This window comes from Phascolarctos cinereus, unplaced genomic scaffold (genome assembly GCF_003287225.1).
Source record: "Phascolarctos cinereus isolate Bilbo 61053 unplaced genomic scaffold, phaCin_HiC Scaffold_726;HRSCAF=1367, whole genome shotgun sequence".
In the NCBI taxonomy this organism is placed as follows: domain Eukaryota; kingdom Metazoa; phylum Chordata; class Mammalia; order Diprotodontia; family Phascolarctidae; genus Phascolarctos; species Phascolarctos cinereus.
The window spans coordinates 123,172,420-123,194,161 of record NW_027556098.1 but is presented as its reverse complement, the minus strand read 5'-3'; the positions used below and the strand labels follow the sequence as shown (position 1 = coordinate 123,194,161).

The window sequence follows — 21,742 nt, the reverse complement described above, 5'->3', positions numbered from 1 at the left end:
AAGTCTTTTATACTCATCTAAATGTATGTGTATTTTCCCTCTTAAACTCATTCCTGATGAGAGCAGGTTTACAGAACTAACAGCCCCTCCTCCCTAATCTAATTTCTCTGTATTGGTTCTTCCTCTTGCACCTCATTTGTAAATGATAATTACTCTTTTTTAATTTTTTTTATTTTAGAAATGAGGCCATTACTAGAAACACTGACAGCAATTTCCCCCCATTTTTTCTTTTTTTCTTTTATTAATTTATTTTGATTTATCAACAATCACTTCCATATGCTTTTGAGTTTAAAATTTTTCTCCCCCTTCCTCCCCACCACCCTCCCCAAGATGGCACAGAATCTGATATAGGCTATATATTTACATTCCTAGTACACATATTTTCACATTAGTGAAGTTGGAAGTGAAAATTAAAACCAATAGGAGGAACCATCAGAAAGAGGAAACAAAACAGAAGAGAAAAAAAAGATAGTGATTCAACTTTCACAGTTATGATTATTATCTGTGTTTTTTCTCCATCTCTTTTCCCTCTGTTTATGCTTTTCTTTCTCCTTTCTCCTTTTCCCTCCTCACTAGTGTTTTGCTCTTGACTACCACCTCCTTCAGTCTCTCCTCCCTTCTATTATCCCTTTCCCTTTTCTTCCCTTTGCCCTTACCCTTCCTTCCCTTCTATCCCCCCTCTTTTCCTTCCCCCTTCCCTCCCACTGCCCATAGGGCAGGTTAGATTTCTATACCCAACTGTCTATGTTATTCCCTTCTTGAGCCAAATCTGATGAGAGTAAGGTTCAAACAATGCTCACTCCCCCCGCCTTTCCCTGTGCTGCAATAAGATTTTCTGTTTTTCCTGTAATGCAATTTACCCTTCTCTGCCTCCTCCTTTCTCAGTACGTTTTCTAAGGTCAGACTAATCCACTTACTTGGATCCATTTAACCCACTTGATTAGATATTTTTTTATAATTACATCAAAGTCAACTAATATCCACCCCCTTTATGTATACTCCTTTTACGTGGTGTAATAACAATACAGTTCTCAAGAGTTGCAAGTGTCATCTTCCCTTGTAGGGATGTAAACAGTCAGCCCTTATTAACAACATTTTGTATCTTTCTGTCCATTTACCTTTTTATGTCTTTCTTAAATCTTGTACTTGAAGATCAAATTTTTTGTTGAGCTCTGGTCTTTTTATGAGGAAGGTTTGGAAGTCCCCTATTTCATTGAATATCCATCTCCTCCCTTGAAAAATCATGCTCCTTTTTGCAGGGTAGTTGATCCTTGGCTGCAATCCAAGCTCCTTTGCCTTATGGAATATCACGTTCCACACTCTGCAGTCTTTTAATGTAGAAGCTGCAAGGTCCTGTATAATCCTGACTGTGATTCCATGATATTTAAATTGTTTCTTTCTGGCTGCTTGCAGCACCTTCTCTTTCATCTGGTAATTTTGGAATTTTGCTATTATATTCCTTGGCGTTGTCAATTTGGGATCTCTTTGAGGTGGTGACTGGTGGATTCTTTCTATATTTTACCCTCTGGTTCTAGGACTTCAGGACAGTTTTCCTTCATGATTTCCTGAAAGATACTGTCCAGGCTCTTTTTTTCATCATGATTTTCAGGTAGTCCATTGATTTTTAAATTGTCTTTCCTGGATTGTTTTTTCCAGGTCAGTTGTTTTACCGATGAGGTATTTCATGTTTTCATCTATTTTTTCATTTTTTTGTTTCTGTTTGACTGATTCTTGCTCTCATAGAGTCATTAGTTTCCATTTGTCCAATTCTAGTTTTTAACAGATTGTTTTCTTCTGTTAGTTTTTGTACTTCCTTCTTCAATTGGCCAATTGTATTTTTAAGGGATTTGTTTTCTTCAGTGTACTTTTTTTCCAGTTTGCCAATTGTGTTTTTTAGGGACTTGTTTTCTTCAGTGTACTTTTTTTCCAATTGGCCAATTGTGTTTTTTAAGGACTCTTCTACCTCTCTCATTAGACTTTTAAAATCCTTCTTGAGCTCTTCTAAGAAGGCTTTTTGGGCTTCAGACCAGTTCATATTCCCTTTTGATGTTGCAGATGTGGGTTTGTTGACAATGTTGTCCTCTTCAGAATTTCTGTCTTGATCTTCACTCTTCTCATAATATGAATCTATGGTACGTTTCTTTTTACTCATGGTGTTTCTTTATTCCCTGGCCTTTAAAGAGATTGAGCTCTCCTGCTGGGGAACAGAGGGCACTGACCCAAGCTTCTTGTGTTGGGAGCCTAGGTCTTGGTCACTGGCTTTGTGTGCTGGGGCCTCTTATGTTGGCAATTGGAGGCTGTAGGGTTTTGGCAGCTTACCTCATGTTGGGCTGGAATCAGCAAGGCTGGAACTTTCAGGCAATTCTAGGTTGCCTGCTTTTCCTTTCCTTTAGCTTTCTTCAGCTCCTTTTAGATGGGTGCTGCAGGGTGTTTATCTGCCTGTGGCCCCTTGCAATGCTGTCTCCCTCCTTTTTGCTCATGCACTGGGAGATTCCTTTGCGGTAGAGTGCCGAGTCACCTGGTGGTTTTCTGAGCTGGTTTTCACCGGTTCCCCAACCCTCACTGACGCAGTCAGAGGTCCAGGTGTTGGTGTTTATCTGCTCTACCACCTAGGCTTCAGGATCTCTTCCTTTTTGAGAGGAGGCTGTAGGGTTCTGGCAGCTTACCTGGTGTTGGGTTGAAATCAGCAAGGCTGAGACTCTAGGAATACTCTAGTTTGCTTTCTTCAGCTCCTTTCAGATGAATGCTTCAGGGTGCTTATCTGCCTGGGGCCCTTTGTAGTGCTGCTTCCCTTATTTTTGCTGAGGCACTGGGAGACCTGTTTGCTTGGCTGCTGCACTGCTGTTCCCCATCTTTCTTCTAGTTCAGGTGTTCCAGGGGTTTTTTTTCCCCCTGGGGTTATATTTTCTGGGTTTTCAGAGGTTGATAAGGGAGAGTGAGAGTGACTACCTTTTTACTTCACCATCTTGGCTCCCCGTAGCAGAAGTTGATCAATAATTACTCTTTTAGTTGTACTTGAATGGTTTTACTTTTTGAAGTCATATCATATTCAGGTCTATCCCAGTCTTCCTTATAAGTTACCTAATTACTACTAACAACCTTAGACATAGGTTTTACATTTTTCATACACAAAAGGTAAACAGTCTATCTTTATTCAGTCCCTTGTAATTGGCCATTGGTATGTACCTTATGTTTCTCTTGACTCTTGTATGTTAAATCTTCTATTGAGTTCAAGGTTTTTGCTTTTTGTTTTGTTTTGTTTTGTTTTAATAAAGACCTGGAAGTCTGACAATTGATCAAATATCCATTTTTTTTTTCATTCAGAATTATGCTTAGCTTTGCTGGGTATGATATTTTCAGCCAGAATCCCAGTTCTTTTGCTCTTTGATACACAATGTTTCAAGATTGTCAAACTTTTAGTGTTGCCACTGGTAGGTCTTGTGTGATTCTAATTGTGGTACCATTGTATATAAATTGTTTTTTCTTGTTGCTCATAACATTTTGTCCTTTATCTGGAGATTTCAAAATTTGACTATAGTATTCCTGTGAGTTTTCCTCATAGGTGGTGATTTTTCTATTTCTGCTTCCCCCTCTTGTTCTAATGCTTCAGGACAACTTTCTTTAATCATTTCTTGCATTTTTGTATCAAGATTCTTTTTTTGATCAGAACTTTCAGGTAGTCAAATTATTCTTATGTTTTCTCTTTTTGATCTGTTCTCTAGATCCATTGTTTTTCTTATGAGATGCATTCTCTTCTATTTTTTCATTCTTTATATATTTTTTAAATGTCTTCATCTCTTATAATTTCCTTGGCTTCCCCTTGACCAATTCTGATTTTCAAGGAGTCATTTTTTGCCTTAAGATTCTGGATCTCCTTTTCTAATTGGTTTACTTTCTTTTAATAATCTTCTTGTTTTTCTTGTATTATTCTTATTTTTCTTTTTAGTTTTTCTGAAATTTCTCTCATTTAATTTTTAAAGTCTTTTTTTTAAATTTTTAGTCAATTGGGGTTAAGTGACTTGCCCAGGGTCACACAGCTAGTAAGTGTCAACTGTTTGGTCTAAGATCAGATTTGAACTCAGGTCCTCCTGACTTCAGGGCTCACCAGCCCTAGTGCCCCCTAAAGTTTTTTTTTTAAGTTTTTCAATGAGTACTTTTTGGGCAGGCGACCATTTGACATTATTCTCTGGGGTAGAACAGGGTTTCTTTGCTTCAGTATCCTCCTCTGAAGATGAACCCTGATCTTCTCTATTCTCATAATAGCTCTCTCTGATTGGAATCTTTCTCCTTTGCCTGTGTATTTTTTGGTAATAATTCAGTTTTTATAAATACCTGGGGTATGTTCACTCTTCTGACCTTGAACTCAAACCAAGACCATCAACCTCCTGGAACTGCCTACACCAGAAGCATCCCCAACCCACTGCTTCTGCACTCACCCGGAGTGTGCTGGTTCCTTCTCGCCCTCTCTATGTCCCTGCAGCACTGCTGGGTCTGGTGTTTCTTGCCAGCAGAGGTTCTCTCAATCTTCTGCATGTCAGATGCTCAACTCCCCTCACTGCCTGTACCCAGGGGTAAAAGTTCCTGGGGCTGGGGCTGAGGCAGCATCCCAAGCCAGCTAACCCCAGGGCTTGCCTATTGTTGTTTAAGCAGCTTGCCCCCTTGTTAATGAAGTGGACCTTAGCCTGGAGGTGTTTACTCTTCACAGGAGGAAATCTGGTCCAGGATTTTTCTTCAGATCTTCTCCAATTGTCCCAGAAGGACCCCTCTTCTGCCCCTACTCTTATTTGTTTACATGGCTCTATGTTCACCCAGAGGTGCTATTTTATTTCTTTTGTTGAGGAAAATCTTGAGAGCTTGAAATTTTCTGACCTACTCCACCATCTTCCCAGAATCCTCTCTTCTAGTTCAATTCTTACCTGAAAAGGAGCCTCCTTCTGAACATTTCCAACAAGTAGTCATCCAGAGCTATAGTGATAGGTAGGTCACTATCTACAAGGGTAAACCATTCTGCTTTTAGGGACTGTTTCATTGTTAGGCATTATTTATATAGCCATGATCTATCACTATGTACTTTCACAAAATTTCCAGTTCAATTGCATTGAAAAGATATTTATTACACACATTTCATGACTGTATTACACACACACACACACACACACACACACACAACTTGAATTCGTGTAGTGTTTTTTAAAGTCTTAGGGGAAAATGTCCATGTATTATCTCATTTTAGCTTCATTATAGTCCTATAAGGAATGATGGGTATGTATTATTATTCCCATTCAACAAATTAATAATAATAACTAACATTTAAATGAGCAGCTAGGTGACACAGTGGATAGAGTGCCTGGCCTGGAATCAAGAAGACCTGAGTTCAAAAATCTGGCCCCAGACACTTACTAGCTGTGTGGCCCTGGGCAAGTCATTTAACCCTGTTTGCTTCACCTTCCTCATCTGTAAAGTGAGCTAGAGAAGAAAATGGCAAACCCCATTTGGAGTTTATAAAGAAAACCCCAAATGGAGTCACAAAGAGTTGGACTCAACTGAAATGTCTCAACAACAATGAAACATTTAACTAATGCTTTAAGGCTTACAAAGCACTTTACAAATATTTCATTTTATCCTTATACCAACTCTGAGAGGTAGGTGCTATTATTATCATCTCCACTTTTATTGATAGGATAACTGAGGCAGGCAGAGGTTAAATAACTTGGTTAGGGTTATATAGTAAATGCCTAAAGTCAGATTGTAATTTATGTCTTCTTGACTCTAGGCCAAGCATTTTATCCACAATGCCACCAGAAAGTGAGTTCCAGGGACTAATGTCGAGCAGAGCGTTATTGGCAAGGGTTAGATTAGAAATCAATTTCTTTAGCCCAAAGGGCTACTCCTTTGATCCAGCAATACCACCACTAGGTCTGTATCCCAAAGAGATCATAGAAAAGGGAAAAGGACCTATATGTGAAAAATATTAATAGCAGTCCTTTCCATGGTGGCAAAATATTAGAAATTGAGGGAATTCCCATCAACTGGGGAATGACTGAACAAGTTGTGGTATATGAATGTAATGGAATACTATTGTGCTATAAGAAATGATGGGCAGGTAGACTTCAGAAGAACCTGGAAAGACTTATATGAACTGATACAAAGTGAAATGAGGAGAACCAGGAAAACACTGTACGTAACAGCAATATTGTGTGATAATCAACTAGGAATGACTCAGCTTTTCTCAGCAATGCAATAATCCAAGACAAGTGCAAAGGACTCAGGAAGGAAGATGCTATCCACATCCAGATAAAGAACTGATGAACTCAATGCAGATTGAAGTATATTATTTTTCACTTACTTTATTTTTTCTACTGTTTTTTTTTTTCCTTTTGATCTGCTTCTTCTTTCGTAACTATGGCTAATATGGAAATATGTTATACATGACAGTACGTATAACCCATATTAAATTGCCTACCACTTTGGGAAGAGGGGAAGGGACAGAGGGAGAGGGATTTGGATCTCAAAATCTTGTAAAAATGAATGCTAAAAATTGTCTTGAGATATAATTGGGAAAAATAAATTACTATTTAAAAAAAAGCAAAAAAAAAAAGAAATCTGTTCCTTCATGTCTTCCATGAGAAAATAAAGAAAGAAAGCAAATTGAGCCTCATTCTTTCTCATCTATCAGCAAGTATTCATTAAGCACTTACTATGAGCCAGGAAAAATACTGTACTTAGTGCTAAAGATGCAAAGTAAAGCTAAACCATTTCCCCCCCTCAAATGGAAAGACACACATGCACAAGCATGGGTATAGACAGAAGCATATTCACATATTTATATATCTGCAAACACGCATACATATATATTTGTGCCTTTATATATATACATATATATATATATATATATGTAGCTTATATGTGTGAAGAGAGAGAGAGAAAGAGAGAGAGAGAGAGAGAGAGAGAGAGAGAGAGAGAGAGAGAGAGATTGACTCTCCTAGCAATTATTACTGTTGTAACTGCTGGCTAGATGCAAACTGAATCCATATTCAGTGACAATTCTCCTAGTAACACTTCTTGTAAGAGCTTGTGCTCACAAACTTCCCTCCCTCAATTTTCTTCTTGTTTGTATAGTTTTCATAGCTTCTAGTCATGTTGAAATCTAGCTGTACAGAAATTAAACATTTAAAAAAGTAAACAAGGATTTTGAATTGAAATTTAAATACGTATTGTGGGTCCAACACATACAATTATAATTCACATCAGTAGGGCATTTTAGCACTTCAAAGTTGACTACATACTTCACAACAACTTTATGAGGTAGGTCATATAACTGTGACCCCTTTTCTTAGATAAGGAATTTGAGGTTCTGATAAGTTACATGACTTGTTTATGGTCACATGGCTAGTAAGTTTTTCAGGTGGTATTATAACTCAGTTTTCCTGGATCCCCATCCAACACTTTTTACATGACATTTTATTGTTTCTCCAGACAGAATTAGGTTATCATTGATATGATAGCAAAATTCAGATCACGAGAAACATCTGGTTGATTGAATGGTTCTTTCATTTTTCACATAAATGTTTGGTGTCAAATAAACATTGATTTATTGATACTTGTCAACATAAGGTTGAATTAAACTTCTCTTTGACACTGCCTCCCCACCCCTTACCATAGACGGTTAGGTACCCATGACTTCATTGGTATAGGGAACTTTCAATGGGGAAACTCTGACAACCTGGAGTTTTGGAGCGTTGGCTGAGACATTGAAAAGTGACTTGTCCGCTGTCCCACAGCCAGTATGTGTTAAAGATGGGACTTCAATTCAAGTCTTCTTGACCTTAAGATCGGCTTCATGGTCCACTACACCTGTCCTGCCCAGTTCCCTCCAACTATATATAATTAAACAGAAAAAATATGGGGCTTGAATTGTCCTTATAGTAACAAATAGAAACAGGTAAGGAATTTATTACCTATAAAAGGTATGGGGTAGCTAGGTGGTGCAGTGGCTGGAGTCAAGAAGACTAATTTTCCTTAGTTCAAATCCATCTCAGACACTTACTAGCTGTGTGACCCTGGACATGTCATTTAAACCTTGTTTACCTCAGTTTTCTCATTTGTAAAATGAGCTGGAGAAGGAAATGGCAAACCACTTTAATATCTTTGCCAAGAAAATCCAAAATAGGGTCACAAAGAATCAGAGAGGACTGAAAAAAACAACTGAAAGCAATAAAAATAAGAAGGAGGGTTCTAGGGTATGGAGCTATCATACATTAGGAAAGAGAAGAAGTTAATTAAGAAGTAATTCTCCATTCAAGAATCTGGTCCTTCCTTCAATATCCACATAAGAACAGGAGTTATCCAAAGTTATATTGATTAATAAGTAAAGAAATATTTAAACATGGCACAATATTCTAATATCATCTGACTATTAGGGAATTTGTTTAGGCTGTAAATTAATTCATTTAGGCTGTAAATTAATGGTTTAGTTATCATATACTTAACATCATTCACTATAATCATTCTTTTCCAGAAGGTACAGAGGACTATTTTGTTCTTTGCATCTTCTCTGACAATTACGAGTACTTCTTTTGATCCTGCTTCTCCCTCAAATGATTGTCCTCTCTCTTTTGTCTCCGTCACTGTTCAAGAGTAGTGTACTTTAGTTGTCTGAAATTCCTCATTCCTAATCATTTCTTGATCATTTGCAATATGGCATCTATCTCCACCCCTCCCCCATCACTGACATCACTTATCATCCAATAAAGTGGATTTTTTTTTCTTTAGTCTTCATCTTTCTTGTAGTCTTTGTAGATACTACTTAACATTGTTCTTGTTCTTGAGACCTCCTTTACTCTGCTGGTTTTCAAGGTACCATACTTTCACAGTTCTCCTCTTATGCAACCGCACTTTCTCTGTCTTTACCGAATTTTTATCTTCCAAACCCTTATGCATGTGTGTCCTTCCTATTTCTATTTTTAGCCTTCTTCTTTTATCTCCATATTCTCTCTCCTTTGGACATTTTTATCTACTCCCATGACTTCAGTTGCCATTTCTTCACAGATGCCTCCAAAATCGCCAGGTCTTAAGGTCACATTTCCAATTGCTTGCTGGATATCTCCACCAACACCTTATATTCAATACATGCAGAAATAAGATCCTGGTCATCTTTCTCTTTCATAACCTTCCTCTCCTCTTTAAGCTCTCATTTCTATTAAAGACACAACTACCCTCCCATTATTCACAGAGGCGCAAAACCTCAGTTATTTTTACCTTGCCTGTCTACTTCATCCTCTACAACAAGTCAATTACCAGAACCTATCTCTTCAATGTCATCTATATTTTTTCTGCTCTTTTGACTTTCACTGTCACGAAACTGGTTCAAAGCCTTCATATCTAGCCTCTTAACTGGCCTTTTGGCCTTCATTCTATCCACTCTCAAAACTACCCTTCACACTATGCAGTTAGCAAAATATTCCTGATACTCCTCCTCACTCTTCCATCCCCAAACTATCAATAACTTCCTATTGCCTACTGAAAAAAAGAAATACACACACACACACACACACACACACACACATATGTATATGTATGAATATAAAATTCTTATCCAACTATTCAGTCATCTTCATTTACTAGCTCTAACATACTTTTCCAATGTCACCTCATAATACTCCTCTTCTAGGACTCTTTCATTTATAGACAAACTGGACCATTTTATCTTCCAGGACATAGGTGGTATAGTATGTAGAGCAAGGAAGATCTGAACTCAGATCTAATCTTAGATATTTGCTACTAGCTATGTGGCCCTGGGCAACTCATCTAACCTGTGTCTGCTTCTGTTTCCTCAGTGGTAAAATGGGGATAATACTAGAACCTAACTCCCAGAATGGTGGTAAAGATTGAATGAGATAATATTTACAAAGTGCTTAGCAGAGTGCCTGGAAGGACATAGTAGGCACTGTATAAATGCTATTGTTGTTGTTATTTACTTAGTCTAGTGCCTGACACATAGTAAATATTTAATAAATGGTGTTGCCTTCTCTTCCCTGCCTCCAATCTCCCCCTGCCCTCCATAGTCTTACATACACTATCCCTTATACCTGGAATAGACTTCTCCCCCAACTCTACTGTGGCATTCCTCCCTTCATTCAAGGCTAAATGCAGGTGCCTTTAAGAAACCATTTCTGTATTTCTCCCTCCCCAATCTCCATCTTCAAGTCCCTCAATTTCCTCATAGCACTTTCCCTAGCCCTTGTTGCTTTGTCCCTGATACCAAAGGAATCCTACCAACTCTTGCATTTACACTTTTCTACCATAAGGTCATAGGTTCAGGGACGTTAGAGGCCACCTCGCCTAAATCCCTCATTTTGAAGATAAGGAAACTGAGGCCAAGACAATGTAAATAATTCGTTCAATGTCCCTCAAGGAATCAATGACTGAGTTGTAATTCAAACCCAGTTTTTCTGGCACAAATTCAGCAGCCACTCTGTTGTACTCTTCATCCTGGCTACTAATGATAACTGTAGCCAGAGCTCTGCATTATGCTAAGTGTGTGCATTTGTACAATGTCCAGTTCCCATTGCTCTCTTGGGTACAGGTGACAGTGTTAACTCTTAGCTCCTTTTAGGCCTCTCAGGTCTTGCTTGTAGTTATGGGTGGGCTAGTTTCCTGGGGCACAGATACATATATTACTTCACCATGCTGTGTTAGAACTAGAATGAAACCCACATGGCAATGAAACAAATCTTCTATCCTTTTTTTTCCCCTCAGTGTGAATATACCAGTGTATATGTCATCAATAATCACAGTAGTTAGATTGAAGTAATGTAGGACTGTTTTTCTGTTCCTTGAGGTGTGAAATCAAGCCAGTACAGTGATTAGATTTTGAGCCTGAATGACTGGGAGAAAGGTAATATTATCAACAGAATGGGGATATTTGAAAGAGAAACCTTTTTTCTGTTCTTATGATCATAGGATGTAGAGTCAAAACGGACAGTTGAGATCATTTAATCCACTCCTCTCATTTTATAGATAATAATAATAGCTAACATTCCTATTGTGCTTTAAAGTTTGCAAAATTCTGAAGATGAGAGGTTAAGTGATTTACCCAAGGTCAATCATACAGGTAATAACCAACAAACTTCCTTCCAGCTCCAAATCCTATAAATCTCACTAAGAAATTTCCTATGACAAGACCATAGACAACAGACCATGGAACTCTACCGGTCAAGTGGTTTTAGATGCATCATTGGATATTTTAGGGCCTTAGTTTCTTCACATGGAAGCTGACAGGAAAGGGGGAGGGTCCTATATTGGACCTAAGGTCTCTTCCCCTGAGGTCATCCAGGGCAGTAAGAGGCACAGGAGAAAGACTGCCAGGGTGGAAGTCAGGAAGACTCATCTTCCTGAGTTCAAATCTGGACTCAGATACTTGCTGTTTGTGTGACCTTGGGGAAGTCACTTAAACCTGTTTGTTTCAGTTTCTTTATCTATAAAATGAGCTGGAGAAGGAAATGGTAAACTGCTAAGAAAACTCCAAATGGGGTTATGAAGAGTCAGACACAATTGAAAAATGCCTGAACAAAGGTGTCTTCCAGCTCTGAAATTCTGAGATTCTTGCATTTTCTATATATTTTTTTCTTTCTTGCACTTAATCATATATTGTCATGCATTATAATTTATCAAAGGATCACAAATTTCAAATAGGAAGGGACCTTAGATGTCACATAGTCCAATCTCCCCATATTGTAAATGAGAAAATAGGGGCAAGTAGAGAGATGAAGTGACTTGCCCAAGGTTACACAGATAAGTAAATGGCAGAATTACTTAATTGTGACTTCAGTCTTCTCCAACTAGGATCCTGGTTTCAGGGACCTTGCTTGCTACTTTTCTTGAACTTTCTTGGGTAATCAATGAAGACTGGCCTGATGAATGAAGGAAATTATTCCCAACATCTAACCTTAATCTTCCCTGCTATACATTTAATCCATTTCCTCTTCTTTTATCATCTTCTGGAAATGGGATTAGATCATCACTAGCCTCCTTAAAATGATAATTCATCACATTTTTGTTTGCTTAATCCTCTGTCTTCTGTGGTACTTACTCTTGAAGTTATAATGATTTATATTCTTGCCTATTTCCTCTAATAACTTTTATAAAAATTAATATAAAATGTAAAAAGTTAATATAAAAATCAGCCTACTTTCTCTCTCTCCACTTCTCCCTCCTTCCCCTCCCCCTCCTCCTTCTTCTCCACCTTCTTCTCCTCTTCATCCTCCTCCTCTTCCTCTTCTTCTTCTTCTTCTTCTTCTTCTTCTTCTTCTTCTTCTTCTTCTTCTTCTTCTTCTTCTTCTTCTCCTTCTCCTCTTTCTCACTTCTTCTTTCTCTCTCTTGACTTATTATTTCATAAAAGTAGAGGATTTCTGGTATGAAAATTACCTGTGCTGATACATATAGACAACCCCTGTGTACTAGCTGGGCAGGAGGCAGTGGGCTGGGGATAGTGAGAGGCTTGGAGATTTGCCCTTGATCCTGCAATAAGGTCTTCCTGACTTAGAGTAGGCCTTCTATCCTACTCTAACCGCAACCACCTTTCTTTGACCACATCAAGGTTTTCCTTTAATGATATACCACTTTCCATTAGATGTCAGAAGATTTGGTGGCTTCCTGCATCCCAACTGTGTTCCCAGCTTCACTATCCATGGTGACTAAAATGGAACCTCACCACTCTCTATATTGTTTTCCTCAATATATTCAATTGTTATCCCTCTACACAAACTTTACTGGAAGCTCTTTTAATGTAGATTTAAAAGAAGAGAAGCAAAGGGAAAATAGATTAAGCAGAGAAAACAGAGAAGAAAATTATGAAAAGAAAACCAGGAAAAGTAGTTTTCCAGTCAAGACTTTTACCTCCTTTACTTCTGGGGCTATGGAAAATTAGGCTAATTGAGTGAACATCATTGGCGAAAAAAATGGCTCAAGGATGTTTGCTGAGTTAGATGGGTGACTAATTTATTAGTAGGGGGTAGCTAATGCTAAATTTATAGAGGATTGTTGTATTGGGTGCCATGTGGTCTTTTAAAGAACCTAGCCACCAAAACCACGTGACTCACATCTGTTATGGGCTCAGACCTCATCCGCACAAAGCATACAAGCATTGCTAGTCTTAGCCACAAATGCTGCATGGAAACGGGAGGTGAAAGTTGGAGGAGCTCCATCAATTGTTGCTTTATGGGCCTCTAACATTTCATGAGCTCACCCCCAAATCGCAACTCCCAGATGGGGTCATAAAGTGAGAGGGATCTTTACTCTTCATCTGACAAAGGCAGAGGAACTAATGTGTGCTTTCTGTGATGAAATGCAGGTTGACAACACATTGCACTGAGCACATTAAATAAATAACATTAAAATCACTAAAGCCATTACCGAGTGGTCATAACAACAATTAATAATATGGGGAAATAAGGGATTGAACTGAGAGCTATCTTCCAACATCGTCTTTCAAATTTATAAAGGGAATCTAGGTGTCTCACTATAATCCAATTTATCAGGACACCATCCTTCCAGAGCCTGCTTCTTAAATATTTCAGAGTCTAAAGAGATAGAGAAAATTATCTGCACAGAAGTTAAAGTCTTGGTTCAGTAACATATTTAATGAAAGTCAAAGGGAGATATGTAAAGACTCATGTGGCTCAGAGTATGGCCAGTCTTCTGAGAAATCCCAAGGGGTCTTATGGGACCAAAACTACATTTCATGATAGGGAGATTTTAAACATCTCCAGGTAGGGACCAATGGAAGTGTGAAGCCTTAACTTGTTAAGAAGGAAATCATAAGCTTGTCTGAGTCCTAGAGCATGAAAATGGGTGGTCTAATAAGGTTTTCAAATGTGACTTTCAATTTCTCTGGCAGCTGTTTGATCTCATAGTGTATTAACTGAGGCAATGGATGTAATGTTGCTAACATTCTTCTGTAAGATAACATAAAGAGTTGCTGCCCATGTAGTAGTTTGATTAAATAGTTTCCTGTGTTCAAATTGTATAAAGAGATGCAAATCCACGTATTTCTCACAGTTTATAATGAGGAAAAGACAATGCTTGTAGGTATTAGAACTGGAAAAGACATAAAAGTGGATAGATTTTCAAAGATGCTGGAAAACAACTCAGCAGAATAGAACTAACATAAAAAGAGAAGATGAAAAAGAGTATGGAAGAAAAATAAATGAAGAAAAGAAGACAAAGGAGACACCATTGGATGCAGAAATAGGAACAGTCAGAAGAAAACCGATTACTAAAAAGTAGTGGAAATTAAGTTTGAGACTGTGTCCAAAATTAGCCAGACTTCTTTGGATTAAATAAAAAGATAGACAGTGTAGGAGCTCAGTCTGATGTCCTGAGAACATTTCAAGCCATTCTACGCTATCTATACTTCCACTCAGTAAGATGGGACACAATTCCCCAGAGTGAGAGAGGACATTTTATTGGTAACACTTTCTAACAAATATGTGTGAAGGAATAAAGGGAACGGAGAAAGTGTTCTGAGCTCTACATTTGGATTTGTCACCAACTACAATTGCAGTTTGTGTGAGAAAAAGGAAGCAGGAAATTTAAGGGTGAAATCTTACACTAAGGCCATTGGGGAAGCATAGGAGATGAGTCAGGTCCTGAGTCCACTGGCCTAAAAATTCAAATTTTCTCTCGAGGTAAATCACTGACCTACCTATTTCTTCCCTACCCTCACCTGAGTTTTAATGAATTCCTTAGAAGTCTTTATTTATTTTCTAGATTGTGATTGAATCATTTGTAGTACAGTCAGCACAGTTTCAAAGACTCACAAATGAATCCCAGTCATTTAATCCTCTATCACATATATATGTACAAAATCCAGGGTTATTCCCTGAGATGATTATTCTTTTTGTGGTTAAGAACACTTGGAGTAATTGAGAAGAGATGTAAGACAGAGAGAATAGAAAAAGAGAGCGAGAGAGAACCATACCTGCTCCAATGACCTCTTCAATTTTCACAAAAGACACATCGATCTCCTTGGCAAACTCCCGGACAGCTTCATTGGGATCCTCATAAGTGAAGGGATCGATGTAGATCTTCATTCCTGGGGAGCCTTGTTAGAGGAGATAAGGAGGGTTAACAACCCAAAGAGGAAATGCTTTGTATTAAGAACACGACAGAAGATACTAGGGCTATATACTATGTCTGTTCTTCGATAGGTTCTCTCTGTATACAACTTTCCAAATAATCATTTTGATTTCTTCTCTCATCTTATCTGGCCTCCCCATCTCCCGTCCCACTCAGCCATTCCAGGTTGTCTGTAAGCTCCTTGAATTAGATTGGAAGTTCCTGGAGGGCAGGCACTGTCTTTTTTATTGATATTTGTATCCCCACCACTTAGCACCTTGCTTGGCACACAGTAGGTGCTTAATAAATCTTTATTAATCGATTGACTGCTCTTGCTTCTCTGTCCTCTACTTCTCCTCCATATTTTCTTCTCTTCTCAAGCTCTTCTTGAACTGTAGAGCAGATTACTTATAAGTGACAGATTGGGACCAGTCCCCCACATCGAGTTGCTCACAGAAGCCAGGAAGGTGATTGATGCCACGCCAAATGCATTAGCAGAAAAGTGGTGGGAAAATGGTAGGGTAGATATCAATATTTATCAACTTGACAACTTTCCTGAGTGGAGGCCACTGTTAAGGTTATAACTGACGGTTTCTGGTCCAGGACTGAAAGAGGGATGGGGACGGATTAAAAAAAGAAATTGCTATTAGAAAACCAGCAAGATGGAAGTGCCAGAAAAAAAGAACAGGAAAGTGACTAGAAAGTCTTGAAAGCCACTAATAGAAAAAGAGAACAAATTCTATAAAGGGGGAAAAAACCATTAGATACAGTGAAAGAAAAAATGGTAATTGAAGCCCCTTCCTTCAGATACACAAAAGTATATTTTAAAAAAAGGAATAAAATAATGAAAGAGAAACACATAAAGGAATATAGACTGTGTCATCAATAGATACGGTGCCAAGATAAATAGGTGTACATACGAAGGAAATAAAGAATTGTCATTGCAGGAAAGATACATTCAAAGAGTGGAAAAAAGAAGACAAAAAGTAAATGGAACCCCAAAAATAAATGGTTTCATTCACAACTGTAATTTTTCAACATTCCTGATATGTCATTAGAAGAGGTATAAACAGAGTATGTACTTTTTTGGTGGTGAGGTTATGGTTGGAGGGGAAAGCACTATTATTTAAATAGTGCCTTTTAAAATATGTTTAGTTCTGGTTGTCTCCAGGTCAGGTCAGTTTAAAGGGAGTCAGTAAGGGACTAATATAAAACTAAATTCATGGTATGGCAAATGAGAACAGAAGAGAGTGATTTTTATTTGAAGTCTCTTCAGATTGCTTTCTACCCCAATGTTCTATGCTTTGTTGACTTTTTCATCCTTCATATATAACATAGCAAGGAATTTGTATTGAAGAGTTATTTTGGTAGTTTCATAACTCCTACTTAATTGCTACCACATTTGTTATACAAGCTGTTATCATCTGTCCTAGAAGACCAGGGTTCGATTTCTAGAATGGAAGACAATGGTTCCTTCCCACCCCCACCCCCCAGCATGGTGCCCTGCAGATAGTTAGAAGGAAGCAATGAAGGAAGAGAGGAAGAAACTAATTGTGTCAAATCAAAAGAGGAAAGTATATTAATAACGAATTTGAGAGAACTAGCCAGACCATTCATACGTATCAAATTTCACTGAATCTGAATTATTCAAACACCAGTCATAAAAAGAAAAAATGCAAAACCTCCAACAACAAGTCAATGATGGCATTCTGGATAACGTTGTCTTCCATAGATATTTTTTCACATCATTCAAAAATCAGTTTGTAAAAATCTGAATGATATTGAAATGGGCACTTGCTCATTGATATGAGAACAAAGGAAATGGATAGATCATCTTGTTTCTAATGTAAGTCTTCCCTTCCCCCAGAATTGTCACTGCATTTTAACAGATGACAAGAAAGGAGAAGGGAAAGATGGAGGCTGCTGATGGACCACAGTCTTTTATCTTCTCAGGGTACTGTAAAACTGGAGAGGAATTGACGATCTTGGTGTGTAACCACAGCACACTATGACAAAAGATCAGGTAAGGGTGGATAAAACTGGTCTGGAAAGGTCTGTAGGACCCAAATCAATCTCTTCCTGGAGACTTACTCGAAGTGCAAAATGAACAAGAGCTTCAAACCTTTTAAGCACCCAGACAGCTTGTGTTCCCAGTCCTCTGGTGTTTAAGGAACTACTTGCTTCAAGAAATGACTGGGGAAGGCGAATGAGTGGGAAGAGAGATCAGCTAACTAGGTGCTTGTTAATTGCTTTTTAAATGACTATTTTGGTGTTTGAGACTCAATGCTTATAAATGAAACATTCTAAAGTCTCAAATAGGAATTCCTTCAACAAAATTAAACTGTCCGGAATGTGGTATAATGAAAGGTTACCAAAAAAAAGGTCTATTTAAAGATGGATGGGGAAGAATTCTGAGTTAATGAGGTTTATAGTCATTGGCCCCAATCAGATCAGGAGGAAATCTATTCTCTAGGGAGAAATCGCTCATCTTTTGAAAGTTGGTGAATTCCTTTAGGCCACTAATATACCTCTGAGTGCTCCCAAAGTACAATTTACCAAATGCCTCAAAATACCAGAAAGACTTCACGCTATTTGAAAAGGGAAGCACTTTACTCACAGAGAATAGCTTTCACAAGCAAGTTCACAAGTAAGGCCTGCAATGTATATATGTGTGTGGCTATTGGGGAAGGGGACTTTATTTCACACATGGCCTAGATCTGCAATTTCTTTGGCAAAGGGAACTCCCAGGTGAGTAAATTCCCTTTGCTAGCACCAGCTAGTGCCTACCCTGCATTTTACAGTTTTAAGAGAATTGCCTAGGACACTGGGAGGTTAAGTGAAGTGCACAAGGTCACCTTGACCCTGGGACTTTCCGGCTTTGAAGCCAGCTCTGTATTTACTATTTCGTGATCTCTCAGGACTTTAGTGAGAGAGAGAGAGAGAGAGAGAGAGAGAGAGAGAGAGAGAGAGAGGAAAGGAGAGAAGATGCATGGAACACGTGTTAAATCATGATTCATTTTATGGAGGTGAAGTTCAAAGCAGCCCAAAGACATGATCTGTGTAAATTCAAGCACTGATATTTGGGTCTCCTCTAGGCAGCTTGGTATTGCTATTGAAGCTAGGGAAAGAAGATTATAAAACTGGGGGAAAAAAAGTCTCCCCCAAATGAAGGCTTTTCCCCTGAATTGAGGCTGCTAATATGGGCTTAGAAAAATGAACCAAAAGCAATTCATCTGACTAGTGGCAGGAAAACCTCATATACTAAATAAAGCAATTTGGCCCACTCATTTCTGAATGACACCTTTTTTCAGTTCTTTCTTAGGAACCTTATCTGGATTTCTTCCAGTCCCAGAAGATAAGAAAATCTTGGCAAGGCTGAACAGGTTATTTGTATTTGGCATCTTTTTTTTCATGCCTTTTCCATAAAGTAGTACACTGTGCTGGCCTGTTTCTCCTTGCACTTATGAGGGAATAATTTTTAATTATCAGGAAAGCGGCATTTAAGGCAATGAATCATCCTGCAGTAAACAAGGAATTCCAATCATCTGTGGAAGCAGTTGGAGCAGAACATCTGTAAACATGATTCAGAAAAATAGTTCCTAGTTTGGGATCATTTGAAAATTCAGAGACTACTTTGATCTTCCATTTCTGCAAAAGTATTGTAGGTAGAAGCTTTATGATTTCCAAGGTACCCCATAAGAAACATAAAATTAGTTTTTTTTTTCCCCTTGCAATTCTGCTCACAAAATTTTGCAATAACTATAAGGTTATGCATAGTAATTACCCTATAAATAATTTCCCAAGTATGGCTGAGATCCTAACCTGGATTTCAAAGACCAGGTTAGGGTCTTAGCTTGCATTTTATTTTATTATTTATTTATTTTTAGGCAATTGGGGTTTAGTGACTTGCCCAGGGTCACAGCTAGTAAGTGTCAAGTGTTTGGTCTGAGGCTGGATTTGAACTCAGGCCCTCCTGACTTCTGGGCCAGTGCTCTATCCACTGCGCCACCTAGCTGCCCCCTGGGTCTTAGCTTACAAAAATCAAAATGATCATCTTTTGATCCTCTAGCCAAACTGCAATTCAGAGTAGTAATTAAGCTGGAGTGAGGGGGGAATTAGTCCCAGGGCATCAAAATTGAGAGCTGCTTCCTCTCCACAGGAGGCCGCGAGCCCCACCTTGAATGGCAAAGTGGCTTCCACTCCCTCACCTAGCCCTGGGCCAGTTCTTTCAGGGTTCCATCACTATAACTTTCCTTTTGAGAACACATGTGCCCAACCAATGGTTCAATCATTCAGCAAGCATTTATTAAGAGCCTACTCCATTGCAGGCATCATATTAGATGCTAGGGATATTAAATATGAAGAATGAACAATCATTTCTCCCAGGGAGTTTACACTCCTTCTGTGGAATTGCTGAGGTGGGATTCTGAGGCCTTCCTACACTGAAGAAGAGCTTTCTGGCCCCGGCCCACTCATTCATTCATATCCTGCCTCAGATACTTCTTAGTTGTGTGACCCTGGGCAAGTCACCTCTTTGGACCTCAGTTTCCTTATCCCTATATTGATGCTTTTGGATTTGAAGACCTTCAAGGCTTTTACACCAATCGTGAATCATGGCCTCTTTAACTGCAGCTGTGGCCAAGAAATCTATTGAAAAGCCAGTCCATATCAGCCTATCACTTGGCTTGTACCTAAAACCTTTCTAGGTGAGTAAAGCCTTCAGAGCTTGCCCTGAGGACTCTCCATGTCTCTTTCACTACAGAATAAAATGAGTGTAACTTGAGTAAAAGTGGCAAGGTCTGGCAAATTTCTTATGAGTCATTCGATGATTAAGACATATTTGCAAACCTGGCTGTAGTTGAAGAGAAAGTGCCAAGTTTTCAGGGCATAGCAGACATTAGGGGAAGGATGGGAAGTAGAGCTGATTTTAGGCACAGAGGTTTACAGTAGGAAAATGATGAAGCTGGAAAAAAGAGCCTTCCTTGGGTCTCTTGCAGCTCTGAAAGCACAGTATGCCCCAGAGGTTTGGCATTCTAAGCAGATTTACCATGTGACAATCGTCCATACGGTTTGATATCAGGGGTTCCAAGGAACACACCTTCTCTCACCAAGCTCCCAGCCCCCATACAGGCTGATTCCTTGAAACTGTGCTATTAGAGTTTCATTCATTTCTCCTAAAGTTATCAGAATGCCAACACCTTTATGGAAGGTAATGCCTTAGGTAAACAGCCATTTACTTCATGGTGTGAATGAATGATTTGAGAATGGGATTTTTTTTTTTAACAGAAAGGCTTGGACTTTTTCTTTGCTTTGAGCATCATTACTTCAATAGCATTATGCAACTTTGCTACCTCTTGAAATAATAAGGATGATATCAGGTAACAACTCACTAAGCACCTACTATGTGCCTTGTACTTTACAATTATTATCTCATTTGATCCTCACAACAACCCTGGGAGCTAGGGGTTATTATTATCACCATTTTGTAATTGAAGAAACTGAGACAGATAGAAGTTAAGTGACTTGCCCAGGGTCACACAGATAGTGTCTGAAGCTGGATTTGAACTCAGGTCTTCCTGACTCCAGGCCCAGAGCCCTAAGAAGATACCATTGTAGAAATGTATGATCTGAAAATATATTAAATATATTCAAATATATATAAAACATATTAACAATGTATTGTTATATTATCTATGTACATATACATGTATATATGTACATATAAATATATGTGTGTGTGTATATATATACACACATATATATTTATATGTACATATATACATGTATATGTACATATAAATATATATATGTGTGTGTGTGTGTATATATATATATATATATCTTAAAAGACTTCACAGAAGGAAGGGAGCAATCATTTTTTAAATGCCTACTATGTATCAGGCACTATGCTAAGTGGTTTACAAATATTTCATTTGATCTTCACAATAACCCTGAGAGGTAGGTACTATTATTAGCTCCACTTTACAATTTAGGAAACTGAAACTGATAGAGGTTAAGTGACTTGCCCAGGATCACACAGCTAGGAAGCCTCTGGTCACATTTGAACTCAGATCTTCCTGACTCCAGGCCCAACACTCTGTGCGCTATGGTACCACCTAGTTGTGCTACTTCACTTCAGAAGACCTTCAGTGCTTTGAGTAAAATATACGGAGGATTTTATGGGAGGGCATAGACAAGAATACTGGGATCCCGATGGTGTAGAGAACTCCTGGTATGGAAGCTTCCTTCACTGATGCAGAGGAGCAACTACTCGGTAGTTTATGCTCTTAGAGAATACCCCAAGAGCTTAAACCATTTGCCCAACATCACACATAGGATGTGTCAGAGTTAGGAATTTAACTTATGTCTTCCAGACTCCAAAGTAAGCCTTGTATCCAGTCTACCATGTTGCTTTTCCTACCTGCCCTCCCCCCTTCCAAAATAAATAAACAACAGTGGCACAAAGTAAGAAAGTACAAATCCATTGGATTATCTATATTGGAAAGATCATAGCTCTATTGAATCATTGAGAAAGAAAAAATTAGACATAAGCAACTGGACTGATAATTTCATTGATGAAGGGCATTGCCAGAGGAGAGAAGAGGAGACTCCCTTTAGTAACATG

The 21,742-nt window shown here is 38.5% G+C and overlaps 1 protein-coding gene across 1 annotated transcript in view; it reads right to left on the bottom strand.

The window, feature by feature from the left end:
* EPHB1 (EPH receptor B1) overlaps nt 1–21,742 on the bottom strand; it is a 709,181-nt gene that overhangs the window by 80,984 nt on the left and 606,455 nt on the right. Inside the window, 1 exon segment of the mRNA XM_020986094.2 lies at nt 14,981–15,103. Within this exon segment, the coding sequence (XP_020841753.1) occupies nt 14,981–15,103 (123 nt within the window).